The sequence below is a fragment of the Callithrix jacchus genome, chromosome 12, assembly GCF_049354715.1.
Source record: "Callithrix jacchus isolate 240 chromosome 12, calJac240_pri, whole genome shotgun sequence".
Classification (NCBI taxonomy): domain Eukaryota; kingdom Metazoa; phylum Chordata; class Mammalia; order Primates; family Cebidae; genus Callithrix; species Callithrix jacchus.
Genome location: NC_133513.1, coordinates 120,403,761 through 120,428,448, shown reverse-complemented (window position 1 = coordinate 120,428,448; position 24,688 = coordinate 120,403,761). Strand labels below are relative to the sequence as shown.

General features: G+C 44.5%; 1 protein-coding gene across 4 annotated transcripts in view; it reads right to left on the bottom strand.

The window, feature by feature from the left end:
• DOCK1 (dedicator of cytokinesis 1) overlaps positions 1–24,688 on the bottom strand; it is a 543,687-nt gene that overhangs the window by 342,273 nt on the left and 176,726 nt on the right. For all 4 annotated transcript variants that reach the window (XM_035269471.3, XM_035269473.3, XM_035269472.3 and 1 more), the window contains exons 24-25: positions 9,365–9,435; positions 5,160–5,266 (exon numbers count right to left, since the gene is read on the bottom strand). In XM_035269471.3, the coding sequence (XP_035125362.1) occupies positions 5,160–5,266; positions 9,365–9,435 (178 nt within the window). The remainder of the gene's footprint in view (positions 1–5,159; positions 5,267–9,364; positions 9,436–24,688) is intronic.

Here is a 24,688-nt window from a genome sequence, read left to right as displayed (position 1 = left end):
CTCTCCGATTCCTACTCACTGCCAGAGCCCAACCACCGACAAACAGACAAACAGAAAACTACACAGCATGCCAAAGAATAGCGGGCTTACAGAAAAGTAATCTAGTGAGTATTAAACTATTTTCAAGATCAAAAAGGGACAGTCTTGCCACTAAACTTTACTCTCAAAATCCCACACTCCCCCCCAAAACAAACTAAGTGAGGATAAAATGATACACAGTAAACTCTAAAGAAAACCTGTCCATTGCTTTGGCCACGATCAAAATGGGAATATGGAAAAATTACATCTTGAAAGGCAAAGAAGTGACCCACTGGTCATTGAAACGAGCTTCCCACAGGTGTCAGATTCAGAAGGGGCCAGTGGGTGAGAGATCATATTCCAAGAGGACTCACCTCCACTCAAAGGCATCTTAGATGTATGGCCAATGCTCTTCACTAAAAGTCAGGATTAGCTCAGGTTGATTCATTTTATTCCAATTTCTTTAACATTAATGTTATACATTTTTGTGAGCACAAATCCTAAACGTCAGTGTTCTAGTGTTTATTTACACTAAAACTTTTCATTTCTATTAGATTGAAACTTTAATTTTCACAGCTTTTGTCAGCTAAGTGGGCAACAATACAATCACATGGAAACAAAGCTGCAAAGGCACAATGATGAAGCTTTGACCTTTCCATCTCTTTGTATCTATCTTGCTTTGAAAATCTCCTCACTCCACACCACAGATTATATGCAAGAGTCATCTTTTGGTGAAGCACATTAATCTATTAACCAGCTTTCAAGTAGTCAAGTCACACCGCGAGACAAAGCTTAAAGCCATCACAGCTCATTGACTCATGCGCACAGCCCGTTCACTGACTCATGCACAGCATGCTAACATGTTATAAGCCCTCCACCCTGGCAAAGGGGCAAGGGTGGGAACATCCAAGGTAGATGTCTCACCAGCATGGGGACCAGCTCCTCTGCACATCCTCTTCTTAGGAACACTACTGTGCCCTCTGTATCACCACCATACATTTAAAATGACACAAATGGAATGCTGTGATGGCAAAGATTTACCTCAAAATATCTGGAGGAGGGGCATGTAGATAAAATAGACGGATAGTAAGTTGGTAATTTGTGGAGCTGAGTGATGAGTACACTGGTGTACATTATGCTCTTCTCTCTGCTCTTCTGTAAGTTTGAAATTTTTCAGTTTTAGCAAAAAGGTATCTTGAATGCATCGATCTGAACTGCACCCCCCTCTTCATCATATTTCCAGAAAACAGAGGGATCATTAGACCAGATGCAAATAGAAGATCATCTTGATTTTATAAAACTGTTCAGAGAAGACTCTCCACACCTCAAGTCTCTCACTCATCTCCCTCTCCCTTTTCTCCTGATGTTACTCCTCCAATAAGACCTCTCCTTTCTCCTCTACAATCAATTAATTCAAAGTCAAGACCAGGAAAGACTGTCATTTCCCCAGGTGAACCCAAACCTTCACCTCCCTTCAATCAAGTCAACCACATGTGTAGCTGGTCATGCTTCTTTCTCTGTACTGCCTCCTGGTTAGGAATACTCATACGCATTTCATTCATTCAATAAATATGCACCACAGGCATGCTGAGGCCAGGCATGCGCTATGTAGAACAGCAAAACCTAGATGAACAAGGCCCAGCTTGGAAAGCTCTCATCCTATGGAGGGCCCACAAGTAAGCAAGTAAGAAATATAATGATTCTACATGGGGACTGTGCCATGAGGAGCCATGAGGTGGCAGGTAGTGGGTATTTTAGGAGGACAGTCAGAGTTCTCCTGGAGGAAATACTCTGTGATGGTTAATTTTAAATGTCAAATGACTGCACCACAGATATCTAGGGAGCTGGCTGAACATTATTTCTGAGTGTGTCTGCAAGGATGTTTCCAGCACAGATAAGTGTTGGAATTGGTAGACCGAGTGAAGCACGTCCACCCTGCAGAGTGTGGGTGGCCATCACCTAATCCTTAAGGGCCTGGCTAGAACAGAAGGGGAGAGGAAGGTTGAATGCTCTGTGAGAAAATGGCAGCAGTGACACAGCCCTGGTGTCCTCATTCAGGCCAGTCCCACATGGGCTGGACCACACACAGCTGACTTGCTTTGACAAGCCCAAAGACGTGCCTCCTATGAAACCCAACAAACTCAGCTGGATGCATCTAGCATCCATGTTCTCAAAGACAGAGAAATGGGGAAAACAAGGCCAGAAACCACCAAGGCACTGTAAGGCCTGGCCTACTGGGACTCAGACCTGGTAATGAAAGGCTTTTCTGCAGAGGAACAATACCACTTTCAGAATTCACTGCCAGCCTCTTGCAAACAGATCCACTTGTCATTGTATCAGGGGGAGATAAAAAGAAATGTTTTGGTGCAAAGCAACCAGTGGGTCTCTTAGTAAGTCAACACATATGCTGAGAAGCGAACACTTGGGAGTCCCACTTCACCCAGGGAGCCCCCACGAAGGAGTCTGGAAGACACAGTGATGCATCCTTCCACATCCTCCAGAGGATGTTCACTGAGGGCGAGTGCAATCAACAACATATGCAGCTGAATCCAGCTATACCAATTTCTAGAAATGGAGAGTTCATTTGACTGATTCCACTGGGATCAGGAAACAGGACAAAAACAACCACATTTGCACAAATTAACAAGAAACAGAAAAGGCATGAAAATCAGATTCAACATGTCTCATCAGAAAATGGTTTGGCTTTAATTCTTATACCAAAGGTGGCACAGAATATTTTGCAAAAGTAATGACATGTTTTGTAAGAATGGACCAACTGGAAGATTTCTGGTGATAAATCATTCCTGATTAGGAGGTAAGACGTCTGTTGGCGGCTTTGAACAAGCTTGCAGATGAGAAAAACTGAGGTTGTTTAAAGAAAGACGCTTAAAACTCAAAGCCAATAAATGGGACCATTTTCACATTGGCCAAAGCATTCTGAAATGCTTCTAGGCAACCACTAAGCATTTAGAAGTACATTTGAGCTGCAAATTATGGCTTAGACAACTTCTACTGATGGGGCAATTCTGGAGGTGCTTGTAAAACATGAAGCTTCAGGCTAATTCTGGTTCATTGAGCCCAAAATAATTTGAGATTCATATATTTCATACAATCTCCTTTACTACATTGGGTTCCACTTGCTTATACTAAAATCAAAATCCTAACTCCATACTTGAAAGATGATAGTAGTTTAATTATTTCAAAATATTATATTAGCTGGTAATTCCATATTAAACAAAGCTAAGTATTTATTCACATGCTGCATACTTCTAAAACATGACTTCAGGCTGTCTAAGATAAAAGGCTTAGAGAACAGGAATGAAAACAGAAATGGGGCATAGAAAAGAAGAAGAGAAACACAATTACAAACACCTAAGCTAACATAATCATTGAATATAAACAGTAAGTTTCCTTCAAGCTTTCTACAAGCTAGAAAAATGAGTAAGTTTTAATAGAAAAACATCTGTTTTAAATATGTTTAATTGAATATTTTGTGGCTTACGCCCTTATTCAAAGAAACTAAGTGACATACAGAACAAAGTTTTGCAACAGAAATTTTGAAATATATGTAAATGTATCCTGGAGAAGGACTTCGTTAAATCAACACTCAAGAAAAATCAAGCACAATTCATTGACAATTTACTGACAATTGTTATTCATAAACAGTTGACACTTATTGACAGTTGTTAACTTGATGAAGATACTGATGATGCAATGCTGGTGATGGAGTATGTGTGTGTCTTGGCACCGAATGGGTAGGAGGTGGGGTGTCAGTAACCCACCTAGTAAGACCCAGATATAAAACTTTCGGAGGAATTTTACTTTCTGTGGTATAAAGCTTAGTCAGTGTAGGAAGAAACCCTGAATCAGGGTCCCTAGCCATCACCTCTATCATCAGCCTTTCCTTAAGACCTCTAGAGTCCCCAAATTTGGGGAGACACCTGGTGAGTGGGCAATTCAGTCTCCAGTGAGAAACTGAAATATGGACAGTCAAGAATAACGGCTCAGTGGAGAGTCATGTGTTTTGAGTCCCAGACAATGGTATGAGCTGACTTTCTTTTATGAGAATGAGAAATGGCTTCTGACTCAGAGAGGTCTACATGGAAGGTCTGCAGAAAGCCACCCACTTCTTGGTTTGATTTGTTTTTTTCTAGAGTAGAACACTCCCACATAAATTAAATCAACATTTTCTTTAAATATCAGCCTTAGCAATAAGTGTATACTCTGGTGCATTTTATAAGGTTAACTCAAGAAAGAAGATTAAAATTTGCATCCCAGAAGGCACTAAGGACCAAGCCAAGCACCGAATGCATTCTGAATCCAGCCGGTAACTGAACGGGGACATCCCAAGTCTGGGATGGCCCATCGATTAAACCACAGGGGAACTGCAAATAACACCAAGAATGAGGACAGCAGAAAATGAATGCAGCAGCCAAACGTCCGGGCACAAATGGAATTGAATAAATCCATGCCTCTCAGTCAGAATGTCAATCAACAGACTTCACATTTGCCTCCAAGAAATGAGGACGTTCGTGGAATTATGCAGAGGTTTTAAGCTTTCAATAAAATTGCTTGACAAGTGTAAAATATTAATTCAATCTGTCCAAATAGAAAGGAAATGATTAATAAAAAGGGCAGGGAGATAACATGGGGAAATATAAGGTGTTCTGCAGGATAAATGAGTTGAAGAATCATTAAAATTCTTAATACTTTGAGTAGGATTTGAAGAAATGCTGTAAAAGAATGCAAAGTTCAGAAAAAGACAGAACCACTACTTCCAGATTTAAAGAAAACTTGAATCATTTTCCTTGCAATCATCACAATGGAGGCAAGTGATTGCCTCCCCAGGACAGACAATCACAAATCTTAAAGGCTACAATGTATGCTGATTACCCTAGGACTTTGGTGTACACCTAAATTACAGACTCGGAGCTTCCGCCTTCGTTTCTCAATGATCTATTACCTGCACTACATGTCAATTACCCTTCTCTTGTAAGGGCTAAATCTTCCTGTCTTGTAATACAGCAGTTTTAATTGGTTGCAACCTTCACTCCTTTTGTCAAGAGGAGGCAATTCAGAGGGTCGATGTCTTCAGAAAATAAATAACGAGACAAGTGAATATTTCTTAGGTTTCCACTCACCATGCTGTGTGAAGAGGTCACTGTGGACAATTTCGATCAAGCAGTAGAGCTTCTGGATGGTCAGCAAACCAACAGGAACATTGAGGATGAACTCAGTAAACATTTTGCTATGAGGAAAAACACGAGGGAAATAATTTAAAGACAAACAGCAAAAGGATCCAATGCCGTTACAGTACTGAGATGCCAGGTCGTCACGTGGTCATTAGCGGCACCGTTATGTTCAACACACCCATCGTTCAGGTACTATGGGTCAATAACTCATTCCGAGAAATGACGTTATAAAAGTGTTTGTTTTCACTTCCAACCACTAACATGCCTATAATCTAAAAGACAGACAATAACAAGTGTTGGCGAGGATATAATGAAATGAGAATAGTCACACCAAGCTGATGGGAAGGTGACATAGGGCAGACACTTTGGAAAACAGTTTGGCATTTCCTCGAAATGCTAAACATAGTCACCATACGTCTCAGCAATTCCACTTCCAGGTATATACCGCCCCCCACCACAAAAAAAATGAAAACATACATCCACACAATTTGTCCGTGAATACGAGTCATATTCTTTATCATACCCAAAAAGTAGAAACAATCCAGAAGTCCATCAACTGATAAACAAACGAACAAAATGCAGTATATCCACAAAATTCTTCTCCGAAACGGAAGAAGTACTGATGCTAAACCGTGGAGAAACCTTGAAAACATTATGCTAAGTAAAAGAAGCCAGTACAGAGGCCACACGTTGTATGATTCCAGTCCTACAAAATGCCCAGAAAAGACAAATGTGTAGAGAAAACAGATTAGTGTTACCCGGGACGGGCTAGGAAGGAAAATGACTGGGAACGGTCACTGGGATACTGCCGGGTTATAAAAAGGTTCTAAAACTGGACTCTGGTGATTGTTGCACAGCTTCTAAAAACTGCTGAATTGAACCATCTAAAACAGGTGACTTTATCATTTGTAAATAATATCTCAATAAAGCAATTAAACAAATACCTTCACAAAAAGCTAACAGACCTATGAAGAAATAGTAGAAGAGGAGCTTTTGTTAGTAACTATATAAACATAAACTAAAATGGTGAGATACAGTTCTTCCAGTCACGTTGGCAAGGTTCCATAAAATGGTAATTCCCAGTACAGGCAACTTCTGGGAAAACAGACACCAACGTATACTGGTAGAACGTTGGTTTTACCTTCTGGAGGGTGGCAACTAGATAAAATCTACTGAAATACTTTGAGAAAATGCAATACCAAGTAATACCATCTCTCTTTTTATCCTAATGATATAAAATAAGAGTAGATACCAATATTAAGCTACATCAAATTTCATCCTAGCATTTTATAATATTAAAAATAAAACCCCAAACACAACTCAACAGTCATCAGGCAGCACAGTAGCTGGGAGCCTGTTCTTTGTAATCAAAAACCCCAGGTTGGCCTTGAACCACTGCCATTCACCAGCTGAGTTATCATGGACAAGTTACTGAGGGTAAAATTAGGCTAACAATAGAACCTATGTCATACCATTGTTGTAAAAATGAATGGACTAATACAAGTACTTTGTGTAGAGCCTATTTTACATGGTGAAGGCACATAATTGATGCTGGGTCTACTGTTGCTGCTTAAAGATAGGCCAGCATGAAAGTTATTAACAATGATGATGCAGAAGATGCCCTTATGGCAGGGGAAAGATGTCTTAAGCGCAGGAGCTGATCAAAAAGAATGGTGACTTTCCTTTATTTGAGATGCAGTCTCACCCTGTCGCCCAGGCTGGAATGCAATGGCGCGATCTCAGTGGTGCAATGGCACAATTTCAGCTCACTGCGACCTCCACCTCCCCGGTTGAAGAGATTTGCCTGCCTCAGCCTACCAAGTAGCTGGGATTACAGGCATGCACTACCACAGCCATCTAATTTTTTGCATCTTTAGTAGACACCACATCATGGTAACCAGGCTGATCTCAAACTCCTAATCTCATGATCTACCCACCTCCTGATCTCATGATCCACCCACCTTGGCCTCCTAAAGTGCTGGGATTACAGGTGTGAGCCACCCTGCCCAGCCAAGAATGGTGACTTTTTCAGGTGTGTGTGTGTGTGTGTGTGTGTGTGTGTGTGTGTATGTATGGGACCCAGCACTTTCTGATCTTTTGGGTAGTGGACTTAAGTCTGAGTGATCCTCTTCTGTCATCTCTTCTGTTTATTGAAAGATTAACCAATATTCTAAATAAGAAAAAATAAGTTGTGATTTTCAACATCATTTTCTAAATCAGTGTAACAGGCATTGAGGAGGAACCCAAGAATGCACAAATTGCAGACAGGATAGCAGCAGCCTGCACCGGCCCTGGCCAAGAAGGTCTCCCTGGGATCTCCAAGCACACGGCTCAACCACAAACTGTGCGCACTGACGATACCCCTCCATGGGTGAGGAGCTGATCTGTGTGCACCATGAGACAGGCCTAGAGTATGGCCACAGCCCACACCAGCCTCAGTTTTCTCCACTTCCTCTCAGTTTTTCAAGACCTGAGCCGCTCACATATGAGAGTGCCATGGAAGCACCTGGGGTGAGGGGTTTGTAAAAAAAACAAATGACTAGGCCCCACCGTGAATTTTCTAATTCAGAAGGTCTGGGGAGGAAGCCAAAGTTTGGCTTTCTCTAACAAGTTCCCCAGGGCTACCGAAGCTGCCATATCAGGGACCACTCTTGGGAGAAGCATGTGCGAAGGAGAGGACTCTGCAGCACGCCAGGTGGGCAGACACCACCCTTGAGCCTGTGTGTTTCTCTTTTTCTCATTTAGGCCTTGAAAAGCTTAGGACCAGCACTGTTAGTGCCCCAGGAGCAGAAGATAAATGCTTCCCTGCAGGACACTAAATCCTAGGGAACATCAGATTCACGATGATTCATGGGGGACAGCACCTCCCAGAGAGCCTCTTGACCTTCAATTCCAGGGCACGAGTGACCTATGGTAGACATAAAGTACAGGAAGGATGATCATCTTTTATTCAGTTTCACTTCTCAATGGACAGGTGGCCCTTTACTAATATTTAGGAGGGCTTCATTGGCCAGTAAAAAATGGTGGTTTCACTCACAGGTAGATTATTGTGTCAAATCAAAACCATAACAAAAAGTAGCTGAGGACTGTGCTATTAAAAGTCTGGGGTTGAAAAGACCGTGCATCCCTTGGATGGGAGCAGTGGCGCACGTCTGTAACCCTAGTGCTTTGAAGGCAGAGGTGAGAGGGGCGCTTGAGGCCAGGAGTTTGAAGTTGCCGTGAGCTATGATCACACCACTGCACTACAGTCTGGGCAACAGAGACCCCTATCTCTCACAAAATAAATTAAAAAGGTTGTGTATCCCATTTGCTCACAATGGCACTTTTCAGAATGCAGTGATACCAACAAATAGGGAACACACAGTACACCTGGCCACTGAGAGGTGGCCAGGAAGGGAGGGAAAAGGAAGGGTTAGGGCTCCAACCTCACTCCTTGGTCTGAAAGCCGAATGACAAGCTTCCTCAAAGTTTGTTTGTGGGGTTTTCTAAAAATTATTTTCTTAATAACTTCTGAGTCTTCTGCTTGAGGCTCCTGGCCCCTCCCAAAAGAAGTTGCCGCTGTTATAGAAGCAGGAGCTGGCACACGCATATTAGAGCTCCTATAAGGATTTTTAGGTGCTGAAAACGAGCAAAACCAACAACCATATATTGAAATTCAAACCTCAAAGTATGCAAAATGTCAAATGGGCATTATATACCAATTAGATTGTAAACAATCTTCTTAAAAAATATTGTGACGCAGCGAAACCCTGTATCTACTAAAGATACAAAAAATTAGCCCGGTGTGGTGGCACGGGCCTGCAGTCCAGCTACTCAGGAGGCTGAGGCAGGAGAATCACTAAACCTGGGGAACAGAGGCTGTAGTGAGCTGAGATTGTGCCACTGCACTCCAGCCTGGGCAACAGAGTGAGACTCTGTCTCAAAAATAATAATGATGATGATGATGATAATATTGTGATGGTTGACTGGTGATGCTTTTCCCATATAATGTCATAATTATCAAAGAATCACAGACACCACCAGCAGCACATGTTCCAGAATGACCAGGGCACTGACATACGGAGACATGAGGCAGAACCTGAGTATCCCATAAACTGAGTGAGAGGATGTCACGCACAGCACGTGACAAGCATTCACCCGGGCTATATACTTACCTGAGCTCTTTGGGATCAAACACCAATTTCACGTCATTGACGATCGTTGGTAAGTATTTCAGTGCTGCCCCCTGCAAACCGAAAAACAAGGAAGCTAAGCAGAATGTGGGTTAGGGAATGTTCAGACTAATGTATAATCCTTATGAGAAGAATCACAGAAATACCAAGAAGAGAAAGATCACTTCCAGATGAGGGGCTGATGGCTAACACGATGAAAATTGAGCAAAGAAAAAAAGTCATCGGGCACACTGGCTCATGCCTGTAATCTCAACACTTTAGGAGGCTAAGGCAGGCAGATCACTTCAGCTCAGGAGTTCAAGACCACCCTAGGCAACATGGTAAAAACCCCACCTACACGAAAAAATACAAAAAACAAAATAGTTGGGTATTGGTGGCTTGCACCTGTAGTCCCAGCTACTCAGGAGGCTGAGACAGGAGGATCACTTGAGCCCAGGAAGCAGACATTGCCGTGAGCCATGATCGCACCACTGCACTCCAGCCTGGGCAACAGAGCAAGACCCTGTCTCAAAAAAGAAAATGAATCTCTAATCTACAAAGAATGCTCAAAGAATGCTAACTTCTGACAGGTTGTCTTGACACATAATCTTGATTTTTAACAGATAACAACACTTACCACCTGCAGACTAAGTGCCCATGCTGTGTGCTAAGCATGCACATGATTTTCTCCTCTAAGTCTTGCAGCACTCTAGGAGGTTAAAGCAAAATGAAGACCTGTCCCCCTCCGAACAGTCCTCTCCCATCAAACTCACTTCAACTCTTCTACATTCAATGATTAAAGTCAACTGTGTTTGTTCCATTCCAAAAATGTTTTCCCTGTATACCTGCATATACTTTAATTATGAATCACTCTTTCCTTAGTGATGTATTTTCTAGAAACCAAACACCCACAAAAAACAGTAATGATATGAATGATAGATCCTACGTCATGCTAAACACTGTGCTAGGACCCTTGTATATTTGATCTTTAATTCTAACAGAACTCCTGTATTAGTCCATTTTAATCCTACTATGAAGAAATACCTGAGACTGGGTAATTTATGAAGAAAGAAGTTTAATAGATTTAGAATTCCACATGGCTGGGAAGGCCTCACAATCATAGCAGAAGGTGAAGGAGGAGCAAAATCATGTCGTACATGGAGGAAGGCCAGAGAGTGTGTGCAGGGAAACTGAACCTTACAAAACCATCAGATCTCATGAGGCTTATTCGCCATCACGAAAAGAGCATGGGAAAAACCCACCCTTATGACTCAATTACCTCCCACGGGGCCCCTCCCACAACACAAGGGGATTATGGGAGCTGCAATTCAAGGTAAGATTTGGGTGGGGACACAGCTAAACCATACCACCTCCTATTAGAAGGGAGCTGAGTAGGAAAACCAACAATGGAGATCACTTTGTCTCTGTTTACAAAGCTCCTACTAAACTAAGCCACAATTAAATTCAGTTGGGGGAAGCCAGAGACTGAGTCCCTTTGCTCTCTCCTGTTGGGAAAAGTTCCTAGATTTTAAGTGATCTGACTCTGGCTCTGCCACCTTCTACCTGTGTTTTTAAGTAACAGGGAAAAATAACATTCATGCTAGATACTTCAATGGATTGCATTAAAGCTCAAAACCAAATTGGAAAATGAATAGGGTAACATTTTGAACACTGGAAAATACTACACAATTACAGAAACAATTTTTACAATTGTTCTCCAAAAGCAAGTAGGCAGAAATCCACTTTAAAAGCATTCCCCTGAACATATACAGACGGTTGACGGATGTGTAACGAAGGCACACAGTACCGCTAGCAGATACATAAACTTCATGCCCTACCCTCTCACACCATACAAAATTCAACTTTAAATGGATCACTTAAATACAGAACTTCAAAAACTATAAAACTTTCAGAAGAAAATACATGTGAGTTTGGGCTAAGTGAAGATTTCTTAGATATGATACCAATAGCACAATATGTAAAAGAAAAAACTGATAAATTGGACTACATCAAAATAAAGAAATTTCTGCTCTTTGAAAGGTACTACTGAGACAGCGAAAGGGGAACTAGTGGGGATAAAAAGACTGGAAATCAAGTGTCTGCTAAAGATTAGTACCAGGAATACACAAAGAACGCTTAAAACACAATAATGAGAAAGCAAACAAGCTTCCCCTCCCCCAAAATGGGCAAAAGATATGAAGAGACAATTCTCCAAGGAAGATACATGGATGGAAAATAAGTACTTGAAAAGATGCTCAGCACCATTACTCATCAGGGAAATGCAAATTAAAATGACAATTAGAAACAAGTAACATCTATTAGAATCAAGAAAACAAAACAAAACAAAAAATCCCCAACGAGTGCTGTTTGTATACCCTGCCAGTCTGAATGGAAAAATAGTTCAGCAACTTTAGAAGTGAGTTCAGCAGTTTCTTATAAGTAAACATTCATAATCCGTAGCACTCAGCCACTGTACTCCTGGCTACATCCTTAAATGAAGTGAAAACCTACATTCACAAAAACGGAAGGCATCCTCATAAGGCCACCAAGGATTCTGGACAGCAATGCGGTGATAATTTAGCACCCAACACGCCACGCTTCTGCCCACTTCCTCATAATCCAAAGTCACACAGCACTAGATACTCATCATCTGCATCCCCAACGTTCTTGCAGATAGGACTACTAACATTAGAATCCTAAGTCTTCTCTTTAAGAACTGCATAAGGTGTTCCTCAGATCCTGAATTCCAGGGAAACTGCTGATACCAGCTGGTTTGAAGACTGCCCCCCAGAGGAATTGAATCAGCACTGGAATGAAGTTTCTTCATCTCCCTGTCCCTTCACTCTACGCTCTTCAACCCACTTAGGGCTTCTCCAAAACCCTTAACAATACCTAGCCCCAAATTCCTCCGGCAGACAATCTGAGTTTCCTCCTTCTCCTCTTTTGGTGGTCCTACGATTAAAATTCTTTCTCTGCTGCAACCCAGAGTCACAGCACATTGACGTGGCATGCACATGGGGCAGCAGACCTACTACGGTCACAAAGCCCTTATGTGGATGGCACTAGCAGCTTTATTTGTAATCCCCAAACAGGAGAAACAACCCCAATGTCCCCTCAAGAGGAGAATCCATACAGTAGAACACAATGCAGCAAAAGAGAAGCACCAACCACTGCTACCTACGACACAGATGCACCTGAACACCACAGTGATAAATAAAACAAGGCAAATGCAAGAGACGGCATCCCATATGACTCAATTTTCACAACATTCTGGAAACAGCAAAACTGCAGAAATGGAGAACATGTCAGTGGCTGGTGGGTAATGGTGCAGGGGAATGCTGGGGGCTCAGGGACCCTCCCATGGAATGACTGCATTATGGCCTTGTCTAAGCTGGCAAAGCGGTCCAGTAAAAAAGAGTGAATTTTATTGTATGTAAATTATACCTTTTTTTTTCTTTTGAGATGGAGTTTTGCTCTTTTGCCCAGGCTGGAGTCCAGTGGTGTGATCTTGGCACACTGCAACCTCCACCCACCAGGTTCAACGGATTCTTCTGCCTCAGCCTCCCAAGTAACTGGGACTACAGACGCCCATCACCATACCCAGCTAATTTTTTTTAATTTTTAGTAGAGACAGGGTTTCGCCATGTTGGCCAGGCTGGTCTTGAACTCCTGACCTCTGGTGATCCATTAGCCCGGCCTCCCAAAGTGCTGGGATTACAGACATGAGTCACTGTGCCCTGCAGATACCTTAATTTTTTAAGTGCCTAAGAATATATTACCTGGATATATTCCCACAGCTATCTGGGATGGAAAATTCCTGAAAGAATGCTGGGCTGGTGTCTCAACTCTGGTATGCAGGTGGTAAGTACCCAGGGTCAAGTCATTTCAAGGGAGTTCAAGTTGCCTCATGTGTAACACGAACATTCTGCACCTGCCAGACGAGTTTCTAGGTCCCAGACTCTACATCCCTGTGACAAGCTGATGAAGAAGGCCTACCTTTATCCCCCTTCACGGAGGAGACAGGAGAGGCACACACAAGAGAAGTCTTCGGCCCAGACTGGCGCTGCTGGGATTGGGGTTGGTCTGTGCAGCCCCCAAGCTAATTGTGCAAAACCACCATACTTGAGCTTCACCAGAAATACAGTCAAGAGGATAAAGCAACTTTTGCTCTAATAAATCTCCACCCTAGAACGATGGAAGCTGTCGTTCGCCTCAGCGTTCACCCTGTCCTTCAATGCCCACCAGATTCCAACCGTCTGCTTTGGGATGTAACTTTCCAAGACAGCATTAAATAGTCATAATTTCATTCCGGTTTCAAATGTTCTGCTTCCACTACCTCAGAGTTGCTTTGAAAAACACAGAAAACATTTATTGTGACATTTAATAGCCAGTGTTCCCACAGGCTGATTGCTCAGTCTCCCGGTCTCTCCTTTCACTGGGCGAACGCCCAGAGGGTGAGGCACAAGTTGGCTTCATGCATTTTATACTGTGCCTAGCAAAGCAGCAACCGCCTGTAGCAACCCTGTAAATACCATTTCACCAGGGTGAATCGGCCACAAACAAGACAGGCCTTTATGGCCCACCTGCCACTGGCTCCCCTCAGGCTGCCGGACTGTGTGTGAGTCAGGACCCACACAGTGCCAAGTGGGCTGAGGGCTCCGAAAGGCTTCCCTGCCAGGGTCTTCTTGAGCTCCTAGCATAAACGATGTCATGGTGACACCCCCAGAGAAGTGGTCATGCCCACTGAGGTGGGGACTTGGAATGCTGGTGAGCCCAAAATGCTGGATTAACCCAGAATTCTGCTTAACTGACCAAGACGACTTTGAGTCTTATGGTAAATGAGGTTTAGCAAGAACCAGGAGGAATCCACATCTGCTATCAGTCCTGGGTGACCGAGCAAAAGACAGGACAGAGAGAACGAAATACAGAAGAAACATTGGGAGAGACGCGTCTTACACTGTGGCCCACCTGCTCTCCCGAAGGGCTGGCTTCCTCTCTTTCTCCACTCCCTCCCATGGCTGACTCAGTCTTTCTTTGCTCTCCTCAACCCTGGCCCCCACCCCTCTTGTCTCATGTCACCACCTCCTTCAGAGAAAAGCAAAGACCACCATGAGAAAGGAACTCACTAAGCTTCCAGCCACCCAAACCAAACACAAGACTCCAACTCCCAGCCTCTGCTCCTGCCTTGGCTTTTAAGGACACCCACCTGCCCAGTGGGGCTCCCATCCCTTCCCCCACTGTCTGCTGAAGGCCCTCCTGCCCTTTGTCCTTCTTTCTCTCTGCCCAGAAGCTTTCGTTCTCACCCATCTGGCTCTTGCTTTCTATAATGAAGCCCACACCAGCCTCTCACCTGGAAAAGCGGTCCCGGGCCCTGTGTGCCTCCCCTCCATCAGACAATCCCCCACACTGTGGGCCGGGCCTAGCATCCACTTCCATCCACTTCCCGCACTATCCCTCCTCACACCCGCTGCAGCCTGACACCATCCCACCCCACATCTCTGTTCCTGCCAAGACCAGAATGACCTCAGGCTGTTCTCAAGTGGCCTTTCTGATGACACATTTGCCAACTCACCTCTGGGGCACTCGTGGCTTGCACTCCCATGGTGGCCGCCTTCCTCTCTACCCTCCTTCCAGCTCCCTGTGAGGGGCCCCGCTCCCCAGACCCTGCCTGTGGGTTCCTCGGGTCCCTCCACACATACCACAAGGGACCTCACCTCCTGCCATGCCACTGACTCCCAATCCTGATCCATCTCCAGGGCTCCCCTTCCTCCTGAGCTTGACACCTACACCCCACACTCACCGGGCTCCATCCTGGCTGATCCAGACATCACACACTCACCCTGCCTTGGTGGAAGCCACTGTGGCCTTGTCTTCCCTAGGGATTCTGGTGCCAAGCACTGCACTGCCAAGCCCAGCCACATGGCACGGGCCTGGGCATCACATCGGGTATTCTCTCTTCCTCACAGCCCTTTCCAGACAACCACAGAGCTCATCAGTTCAGGTCGACTGTTAACTGCCCCAGGGACAAACAGTACCTGGGCTGTGCTGCTACGCCTAGCACTGGTTTTGCTGCCACAGCCTCCCACCTGCCTTCCCCACCTCCACACTGACCCCTAACGGGAACTCCTCACTGGGCAGCCAGAGCGGCCTTCTGAAAACGCCAATGGAATTTAGATACTGTGGCAATGCCCCCTACTCATGGGACACAGGGAACCTACCCCACACCTGTGGAAGGCCTTGGCTCTGGCCCCGCCACACCAGGACTGACCCTTGGTACCTGCAGGACTCTCTCCCACCAAGCGGAGCCCCTTCCAGTTTCCCAGGTGGGCAAGGCCCCTCTGCCAGCTCCGAGGCCTGAGCACACGCTGTTTCCTCTTCTGGAGTCACTGCGCTGCCACCCCGAGTCCACTACAAACTCACAAGTAGACTCAGGTACCCCTCAGTCCTTAGCTTAGACACACAGATGCCAGGTTAGGAACACGATAGGGTTTGGATATGTGTCCTTTCCAACTCTCATGTTGAAATGTGATCCCCAGTGTTGGAGGTGGGGGCAGTGGGAGGTATTTGGGTCACGGGGGAGGATTTCTGACGAATGGCTTGGTGCCTTCCCCACAGTAACGAGTGACTTGCCACTCTATTAGCTCCCGTGAGAGCTGTTTAAGACAGTGGCACCTCCCCATTCTCTCTTGTTTCCTCTCTTGCCGTGTGACATGCCCACTCCCCCTTCACCTTTTGTCATGAACGGAAGCTTCCGGAAGCCCTCACCAGGAGCAGATGCTGGCACCATGCTTCTTGTGCACTTCGCAGAACCAGGGGCCAAAATAAACCTCTTTTCTCCTTAAGTTACATAGGTTTGGGTATTCTTTACAGCAATGCAAACCAGAAGAATACAGCATCTGGAGACATTCCTATTTGGGCTGCAATGGAAGGTCGACTTGTCTGTATGCCCCACAGACAGTAAGCTCCTCACAGGTAAGGACAGGGCCTACTTCATTCTGCCTTGTCTCCTTCTGTCCTCAGTCGACCCTCCATGACTCCCAGACTGATTGCAAGCTTCATATACAGTCATGGCCTCTTTATTTTCCAGAAGCATTCCTCTCCCTGCATTCAGCCACAGAAGTTGCCATCCTTAACTAAGAGAAAAAATTGTCTTCCCCATCCAGTTAGATAGCCAGCCAAGGACAAGATGCAAAGGAGCCTTGGAATCCATCCCACCACCGGCTCTAGCTTTCCTTGGCAGGTGGGTTCCATTACCCACTATCAGTAAGAACCACGCCCAGCTTAATTCAATTCTAATATTGGTTATTTGTCAAGAGTTTCAAGTGTTCGGGATTCTGCTTATGCCTGCAGGAAAAACCTCCAGTTTCCTCTGTGGAGTCTGGCTGCTTCACCAAATTCAATTCTCTTTCGAGTGGGCCGAGCCGCTGCTTCAGTAGCTTGCCAAGACACAGAGCACCCGACAGACGAAGCAGGGGACACCTGCCCTGTGGAGGGATGGTGCTGGGTGGAATCTTATCTACAGAAAGACACCTCCCAAAATAAAAATCTCTGAACACATGTGGGGGACCTAACCAGTACCATTGAAAGAAGGCAGCAGTATGGTGGAAGAGGGAAGGGCTCTGGGGCACTGTCCCGGCTCCTCCACCACTCGCTGTGTGAATTTGGGATAGCATTTCCTATCATGGTTTCTCGTGGGCAAAACAGTGGTGATCAACAGGGCCTGCCCCAAAGCGCTGTGGGAGAAGGGAACAATGTGTTGTGCATGTGAGAGCTCGCCTCATTGCTCCTGCTCAACAGACCTTGGCTATGGCGACCACCGGCAGTGGCAGGAGGACAGCGTGTGGGCCCATGCACGTGCTGACACGGAAAACCTCCATAGCGGGCACATCTCTCAGACCCGAATCTTCATTCGGTGCAGACTTCCATTTGTAAAGTGTCATCTACACTGTGGCAAATACTGAGTAAAATCAGCTCCCAAATGACAGAAAAGATCAGGATAGAAATTGAGGACACTGAAGATTTTTTCTGTTTTCGTTTGTCTTTTGTTATTTTTGTAAATCAGGGAAGATCTTTACTTATTTAATTAAAACTGTGCTCGGAACGTGAGAGGCTGTTTTGAACTGTGGGTGAGCGGCTGGGATGCCAGTCCCTCAGGAGGTACCCACTCCACGGTGCCTCCCAGGCACTGGCGAGGTTCCCAGCAGCAGAGTGGGATCATCACTCATCAATTCAGTGTGGGTGAGGGACAAAAGTGGGAAGGAGGACAAAGTCTGCGGGATGTCCCCAGAAGACAGAGCTGAGTTTGCAGTGATGGCCACTCACACTCCCCCACCCCAGCGGTATGAACCATGGACCATGGAACTGCATGAATGCACCATTACCGCCTGGCCTAGCCCAGAACAGAGAAGAGTCCTCTGCAGAATTTAGATGAAGTCACTGATTTTAGCTTTCTTTATTCTTCACCTGTTCATTAAGTTGTAAGTGAACTTACCAAATTAATGTTTGCTATTTAAGCAAGTGATTTCTTCAGACTTGATTTTAAAGTTAGGTAAATGGCAGTTTAAGTCCTGGCTTATGTTACTCTATGAAATTGGTAAAGCTTTCATGTGTCCACCTGAGGGGGAACAGGTCTGATTCTACCTGCATTTAGGTCTTAGATCAATCAACACATGTGCACGACCCACTGACATACCAAGAACACATACCTAGTCCCACATACACAGGAACGAGAGAGGCTTAGGGGGAAGCCGAAATTACCACCAAATGCATTGGGGCTCTTCAGCACTGAGCACTGATGGAAAGCCAGCAAGCCACAGAAAGATAACACAAACAAAATTACAGAGAATCACGGCCAGTGGTAAAGCTATTTCTATTTATATTAAGACAGACAGGCTGCTTAGTGTCCCTCTTAAGATTTGGTTCACCTCTTAATATGCAGGCAATCAAGAACTCATCATATTCAGCAATCACAACTCTTGGGAGGGAAAGTGAGGTCAAAACTGAACCAAACAGACAAGAATACACTGAAACCAAAGCTTTGGAGGAAAAAGAAGAAACAGGAAAGAGCAGAAGATGCTAAAAGTTTTCTAATTGCTGAAATAGTTCAGGTTAAAGACATTTTATATATATATATTTTTCCCCCTGAGACAGAGTGTGTCGCCCAGGATGGAGGATGGATGGAGTGCAATGGTGCAATCACAACTCACTGCAACCTCCGCCTCCCAGATTCAAGCAATTCTTCTGCCTCAATCTCCTGAGTAGCTAGGATTACAGGTGTGCACCCCCAAGCCCAGCTAATTTTTGTATTTTTAGTAAAGACAGGGTTTCACCATGTTGGTGAGGCTGGTCTCAAACTCTTGACCTCATGATCCAGCCACCTCAGCCTCCCAAAGTGCTGGTATTACAGGCGTGAGCCACTGTGCCCAGCCCAGAAATAAAATAAATTTTATACTCATCTCTAAGCAAATGTAATTGTCACAGACCTCGTGAGAATGCCAACTTAATCCAAAATCAAAAGCAAAACAAAAAGTGTACTTTCCGTCTAGAATCAGCTTAAGGTTGTAAGTGTCTCTCTGGCTAAAAATATTACTGATGATGATTAATAGATACTATTTTAGAGTAAAGTTCAGGTTACATTATTCAGTATAATTATTTTAATTAAATCCATTAGCATATCTTTATATAAGATTAGAAGAGCTATGGGTGATACAAAATAAGTTTTTCTTGAATAATGTATGAAGCAATTATTAATTTACATATTTTTCAAGAAAACGCATATTAAAATGATTCCACTCGGAGGTTTTGAACTAAAATATATAGGGTCCACAAATCCTCCTTTTACACTTAAGTGTTCTGTCTTTGGAAGATTTGGGGAAGAGCCAAACAGCCTCTGGAAGACCAGATAAACTTGATAGGGGAAAGTGCACTAAGACCAGCTCTGCCAGCTAGTGCCCCTGGACCTACTCTAATGGAGGCTTGATGGAACAAGATGGATGGCTGGACGTGACGGATTGAGGGAGCTGAAGAAAGGAAATACACAGCACTTTGAAGACATTCAAAGATGCAGGACTATGGTGTAGTGGCAGCAGTCCAGAACAAAAGGAAAGACGATGGCAACAACCGATTCAATTCCTTACATCCTAGTAAATAAGGACTGCCTATATCTTCTGTATTTTCAATCTAAAACTAACTCTTTGTAACCAATTGTCTTTGTAATCAACTTCCTTGAAGCTGATTCTGCTTTTTCAAACAGCATTCCCTGTCTCCACCACAAATGCTTTGTTTCACTCAATCCCAAATGCAGCTCCTGGGGGGACGTTGTTCATACAAGTATCTGCCTGTTTCTCTAACACAAAGCCCAAACTGAAAAAAGTACAAACTTACTGAGATTCTTCAATGAATCCAGTTCAAGTTCCTACACAAATTGATGTGTTATCCTTAAAACCTAGTGACAACGAGTAAAGGGTCTCTGGGGTTTCTCAGGGAGAAGAATATTGTCTTCACTGTGCAGGACTGCTCTCAGCAGCTACAGTTCTTGTTCATTAATTGCTCCTACACACACACACACACACACACACACACACACACCAGATCCTGTCCATTAATTGCACACCCGCACGCGCGCACACACACACACACACACATAAAATTGCTTGTTTCCTGGCCCCTGTGGTTGTGTCACAAATGGCTGCCTGGCACACAGAATTCCTCAGCCCTTGGGTCAGCCTGGCAAGACCTGGGCCATGGCTCCTCTCTGGCCACAGGGAGCTGTGCCATGCAACAATGACCGTCTTCTCTGCCTTTAGCCCTGGCTAAGTAAAGCCCCTGCACTACTGTCCCCTACACCTTCTCTAACAGTAGTCAGACAAATGAGCAACTGAAGCCTGCACCTGACTCATCCTTATTTCCCCAAAGCTAGGCACACAGGTGACCAGAAAAAATACGGTCAAGGATGGAATGACCTATAAAAGAACAGGAAGGGTCACCATAGAAGCCGCCAGAACTCAGGGCATCAGGACAGGGCGTCAGGATAGGGCTGCAATGATGCCTTGGAGATGACCAGCTAAGCAGCAAAAGCCATGTAACAAAAAGCACGAGGCAAGAGGAGAAAGACTAAGTCAACCATAGCACAGACAGGAAGAACGCCCTCTTTGGCTCTCTGCTCTACAGTCAGGGTGCTCTCCTTAACCTCCCACAACCCATTTGCCAGGAATTAAGTCATACTAAATAGGAGCATTATTGTAATCTAGGCAAGAACAAATCTGAATTAAATTACTGAACTATTCTTTTTTTTTTTTTTTTTTCACTTGATACCAGCACAGTCATATAGCTAAAGAGGCTCATGGAGAGGGCAGCGATCCTTGGAAGAGGCCTCTATAGCCTCCAAATTGGTGAAAATTGTATATCTGTCTAGACAGCTTCCAGGAGGCAAAGCGTGACTTCCAAATGATGGAGACTTTCTGAAAAGCACTTAAAATTCAGAAGTCGACAGACAGGAAAATGGTCCAGTTCCACAGCATCTTAAGGGTCTGAACTGCAGCAAAAGAGTTTTGCAAACAAAGAGTGAAGAATGTAACACATCACACTTGTTTTTTATTCATGGTCTGAATAATCTGACAAAATGGAGGCTTTTGGGAACAGAAGTGGGTGGAAGACGAGTTGTGTGCAGGACAAGAGAGGAAGAAAGATGCAGGAACGAGGCAAAATCACGCAGGCTATTTTGTCTGTCTGGTGTACGCCCGTCCATCCTCAGCCACCTTCCAGCGACCTCACTGTCCCCAGGTTCTAGCCCATCCTACCAAAACACAGACTCGCTGCCATAGAGGATGTCAGGTATAGAGACAATCACAGGCAGAAGTAGCTCACAGGGGAAGGGAAGGCTTTAGGGTAGAGCAGACAGTGAATGCAGAGTGGAGCTCAACCCCCTGTCCCTCCACCCCCAGGCAAATCCCTTCCACTCCCTTAGGTGGTGCATGGAACTGTGCCACCGCCAAAAAAAGGTCAAAACCTAACCCCTGTGCTATCATTTAAATGTCTGTCCCCTCCAAAACTCAAGTTGAAATTTAATTAACATTGACACTGCAACAGTATTAAGACGTGGGATTTATTTATTTATTTAGGAGACAGGTTCTCACTCCATCGCCCAGGCTGGAACAAAGAGGAACGATCACAGCTTACTACAGCCTCTACCTCCTGGGCTCAAATGATCCTCCCACCTCAGCCTCCCATGAAGCTGGGGCTACAGGTAAGCAAAGAGGTGGGAACTTTAGGAGTAATGTGATTAGGCTGTGAGGGCTCAGCCACAAAGGTAGGATTGCGTCATTGTAAAAGGGAGAGTTTGGCATCCTCTCATCCTCTCACTTTCTGCCATGGGATGTCCAGGCAAGAAGGCCCTTAATGCCAGCACCGTGACCTTGGACTTGCCACAATCCAAAACTGTAAGCCGGTAAATTGCTGTTCATTATAAATTACTCGGGTATTTTACCGAGTCTCCAGTATTTGGTTACAGCAACACAAAATGGACTAGGACATCCTGCTGCCCATGAATCCAAATGAATATAGAAACAGAATCTTTGCAGATAAATTCCAATTAGAATTACAGTAGGCCCATCTAGAGTTAATTTTTGTATAAGGTGTAAGGAAGAGATCCAGTTTCAGCTTTCTACATCAGCTAGCCAGCTTTCCCAACACCATTTATTAAAAAGGGAATCCTTTCTCCATTGCTTGTTTTTGTCAGGTTTGTCAAGTACCAGATGGTTGTAGTTGTTTGGTGTTCCTTCTGAGGCCTCTGTTCTGTTCCATTGGTCTATATCTCTGTTTTGGTATCAGTACCATGATGTTTTGATTACAGTAGCCTTGTAATATAGTTTGATGTCAGGTAGCGTGATGCCTCCAGCTTTTTTTTAGGATGGTCTGGGCTATGTGGGCTCTTTTTTGATTTCATATGAAGTTTAAGGTGTTTTTTTTCCAATTCTGTGAAGAATGTCATTGGTAGCTTGATGGGGATAGCATTCAATCTATAAATTACTTTGTACAGTATGGCCAATTTCATGATATTGATTCTTCCTAACCATGAGCATGGAATGTTTCTCCATCTGTTTGTGTCCTCTCTTATTTCCTTGAGCAATGGTTTGCAGTTCTCCTTGAAGAGTTCCTTCACATCCCTTATTAGTTGTATTCTGAGGTATTTTATTCCTTTGTAGCAATTGTGAATGGGAGTTCACTCATGATTTGGCTCTCTGCTTGTCTATTATTGGTGTATAGGAATGCTTGCAATTTTTGCACATTGATTTTGTATCCTGAGACTCTGCTAAAGTTGCTTATCAGCTTAAGAAGATTTTGGGCTGAGATGATGGGGTTTTCTAAATATACAATCATGTCGTCTGCAAATAGGGACAATTTGACTTCCTCTCTTCCTATTCAAACACCCTTTCATTCTTTCTCTTGCCTGATGGCCCTGGCCAGAACGTCCAATACTGTGTTGAATAGTAGTGGTGGGAGAGGGCAATCTTGTGCCAGTTTTCAAAGAGAATACTTCCAGCTTTTGCCCATTCAGTATGATATTGGCTGTGGGTTTGTCATAAATAGCTCTTATTATTTTGAGGTATGATCCATCGATACCTAGTTTATTGAGAATTTGTTGAATGATTTAAACATGAGGCCTAACACCATAAAAATTCTAGAAAAAAACCTAGGCAATACCATCCAGCACATAGGCATGGGCAAGGACTTCATGACTAAAACACCAAAAGCAATGGCAACAAAGGCCAAAATAAAGACAAGACCTAATTAAACTTAAGAGCCTCTGCACAGCAAAAGAAAGTATCAATAGAGTGAATGGCAATCAACAGAATGGGAAAAACTTTTCACAATCTACCCACCAGGCAAAGGGCTAACATCCAGAATCTATGGAGAACTTAAACAAACTTACAAGAAAAAAACAAACAACCTCATCAAAGGATGGGAACAGACATTTTTCAAAAGAAGACATTTATGCAGCCAACAAACATATGAAGAAAAGCTCATCATCACTGGCCAATAGAGAAATGCACATCAAAACCACATTGCAGTGAGCAAAGATCACGCCACTGTACTCTAGCCTGGATGACAGAGTGAGACCCTGTCTCAACAAAAAAAAAAAAAAAAAAAGGAAAAGAAAAAGATGAGGGAGATTTGGATGCAAGCCACACACACCACAGGAAGACAGAGGCAGACACTAGTGGGATGCAGCCACAAACCACAGCACACTGAGGACCACCAGCAGCCCCAGAAGCTGGAAGAGACCAGGAAGGACTCTGCTTTACAGCCTTCTAGAGCCTTGGACTGAGCAGGGCCCAGATGATGCCTTGCTCTTGGACTTCTGGCCTCCAGAATGGTACGAGAACATGCTGATGTTGTTTTAGGCCCCTCGCTTGTATTATTTGTGACAGCGGCCCTGAGAGACGAATGTATCCCCACACCCCAAGAGGCACTTAAAGCAAAAATTTTCCCACGACCTGGGGAAAGGCTAGAATTTGCTTCCATTTTCATTCTGTTACTGACCAATACCTTTGTAAATTGTAATAAAAATAAATGTCTGCCAGGCACAGGACTCACACCTGTAATCCCGGCACTTGGGAGACTGAGGGAGCTGGACCACTTGAAGTCAGGAGTTTGAGACTAGCCAGGCCAACATGGTGAAACCCTGTCTCTATTAAAAATACAAAAAAAAATTAGCCAGGCATGGAGGAGGGCGCCTGTGGTCCCAGCTACTTGGGAGGCTAAGATAGGAGAACTGCTCAAGCCTCAGCCTTAAAAAAAAAAAGTCAAGAAAACCCAAAGGCCGCCTGGATAACAGAGCAGCATCTATTTTCAGTCAAGGTTCCTCAACAGCTCCTCCCACGTCTGTCCTCTTCTCACCATGAAGAAGCAATCAGGACCCATGCACGGCACAGCCCTCACTCTCCTGCCCTGAGTGACACAGAGGGCAGCCGGTGCCAGGCCTGTAGTGGGCACACAGGGAGGCTGGGGCTCTGGAGCAGGAGAACCATCTTGCTGTGGGATGACAGAGCCAGGACTACAACAAATCCTGACCTCTCCTCCCGCAACCAGCACGTCCTTCTCCAGGCACTGGGCATCTTCTCAGCTCCCAGAACTACTGCTGTGGCCATTCCCGTGTCTACGGTCCAGCCAGCCCTGACCAGCAGAACTCTCCGCGATGATGGAACTACTCTAAAACAGTTCCGGCCAGCACAGTTGCCACTGGGCACAGGCGTCCACCGGGCACCTGAAATACAGGTAGGGTGACTGAGGAATGGAACATTTAGCTGCATTTTATTTGAATTTAAA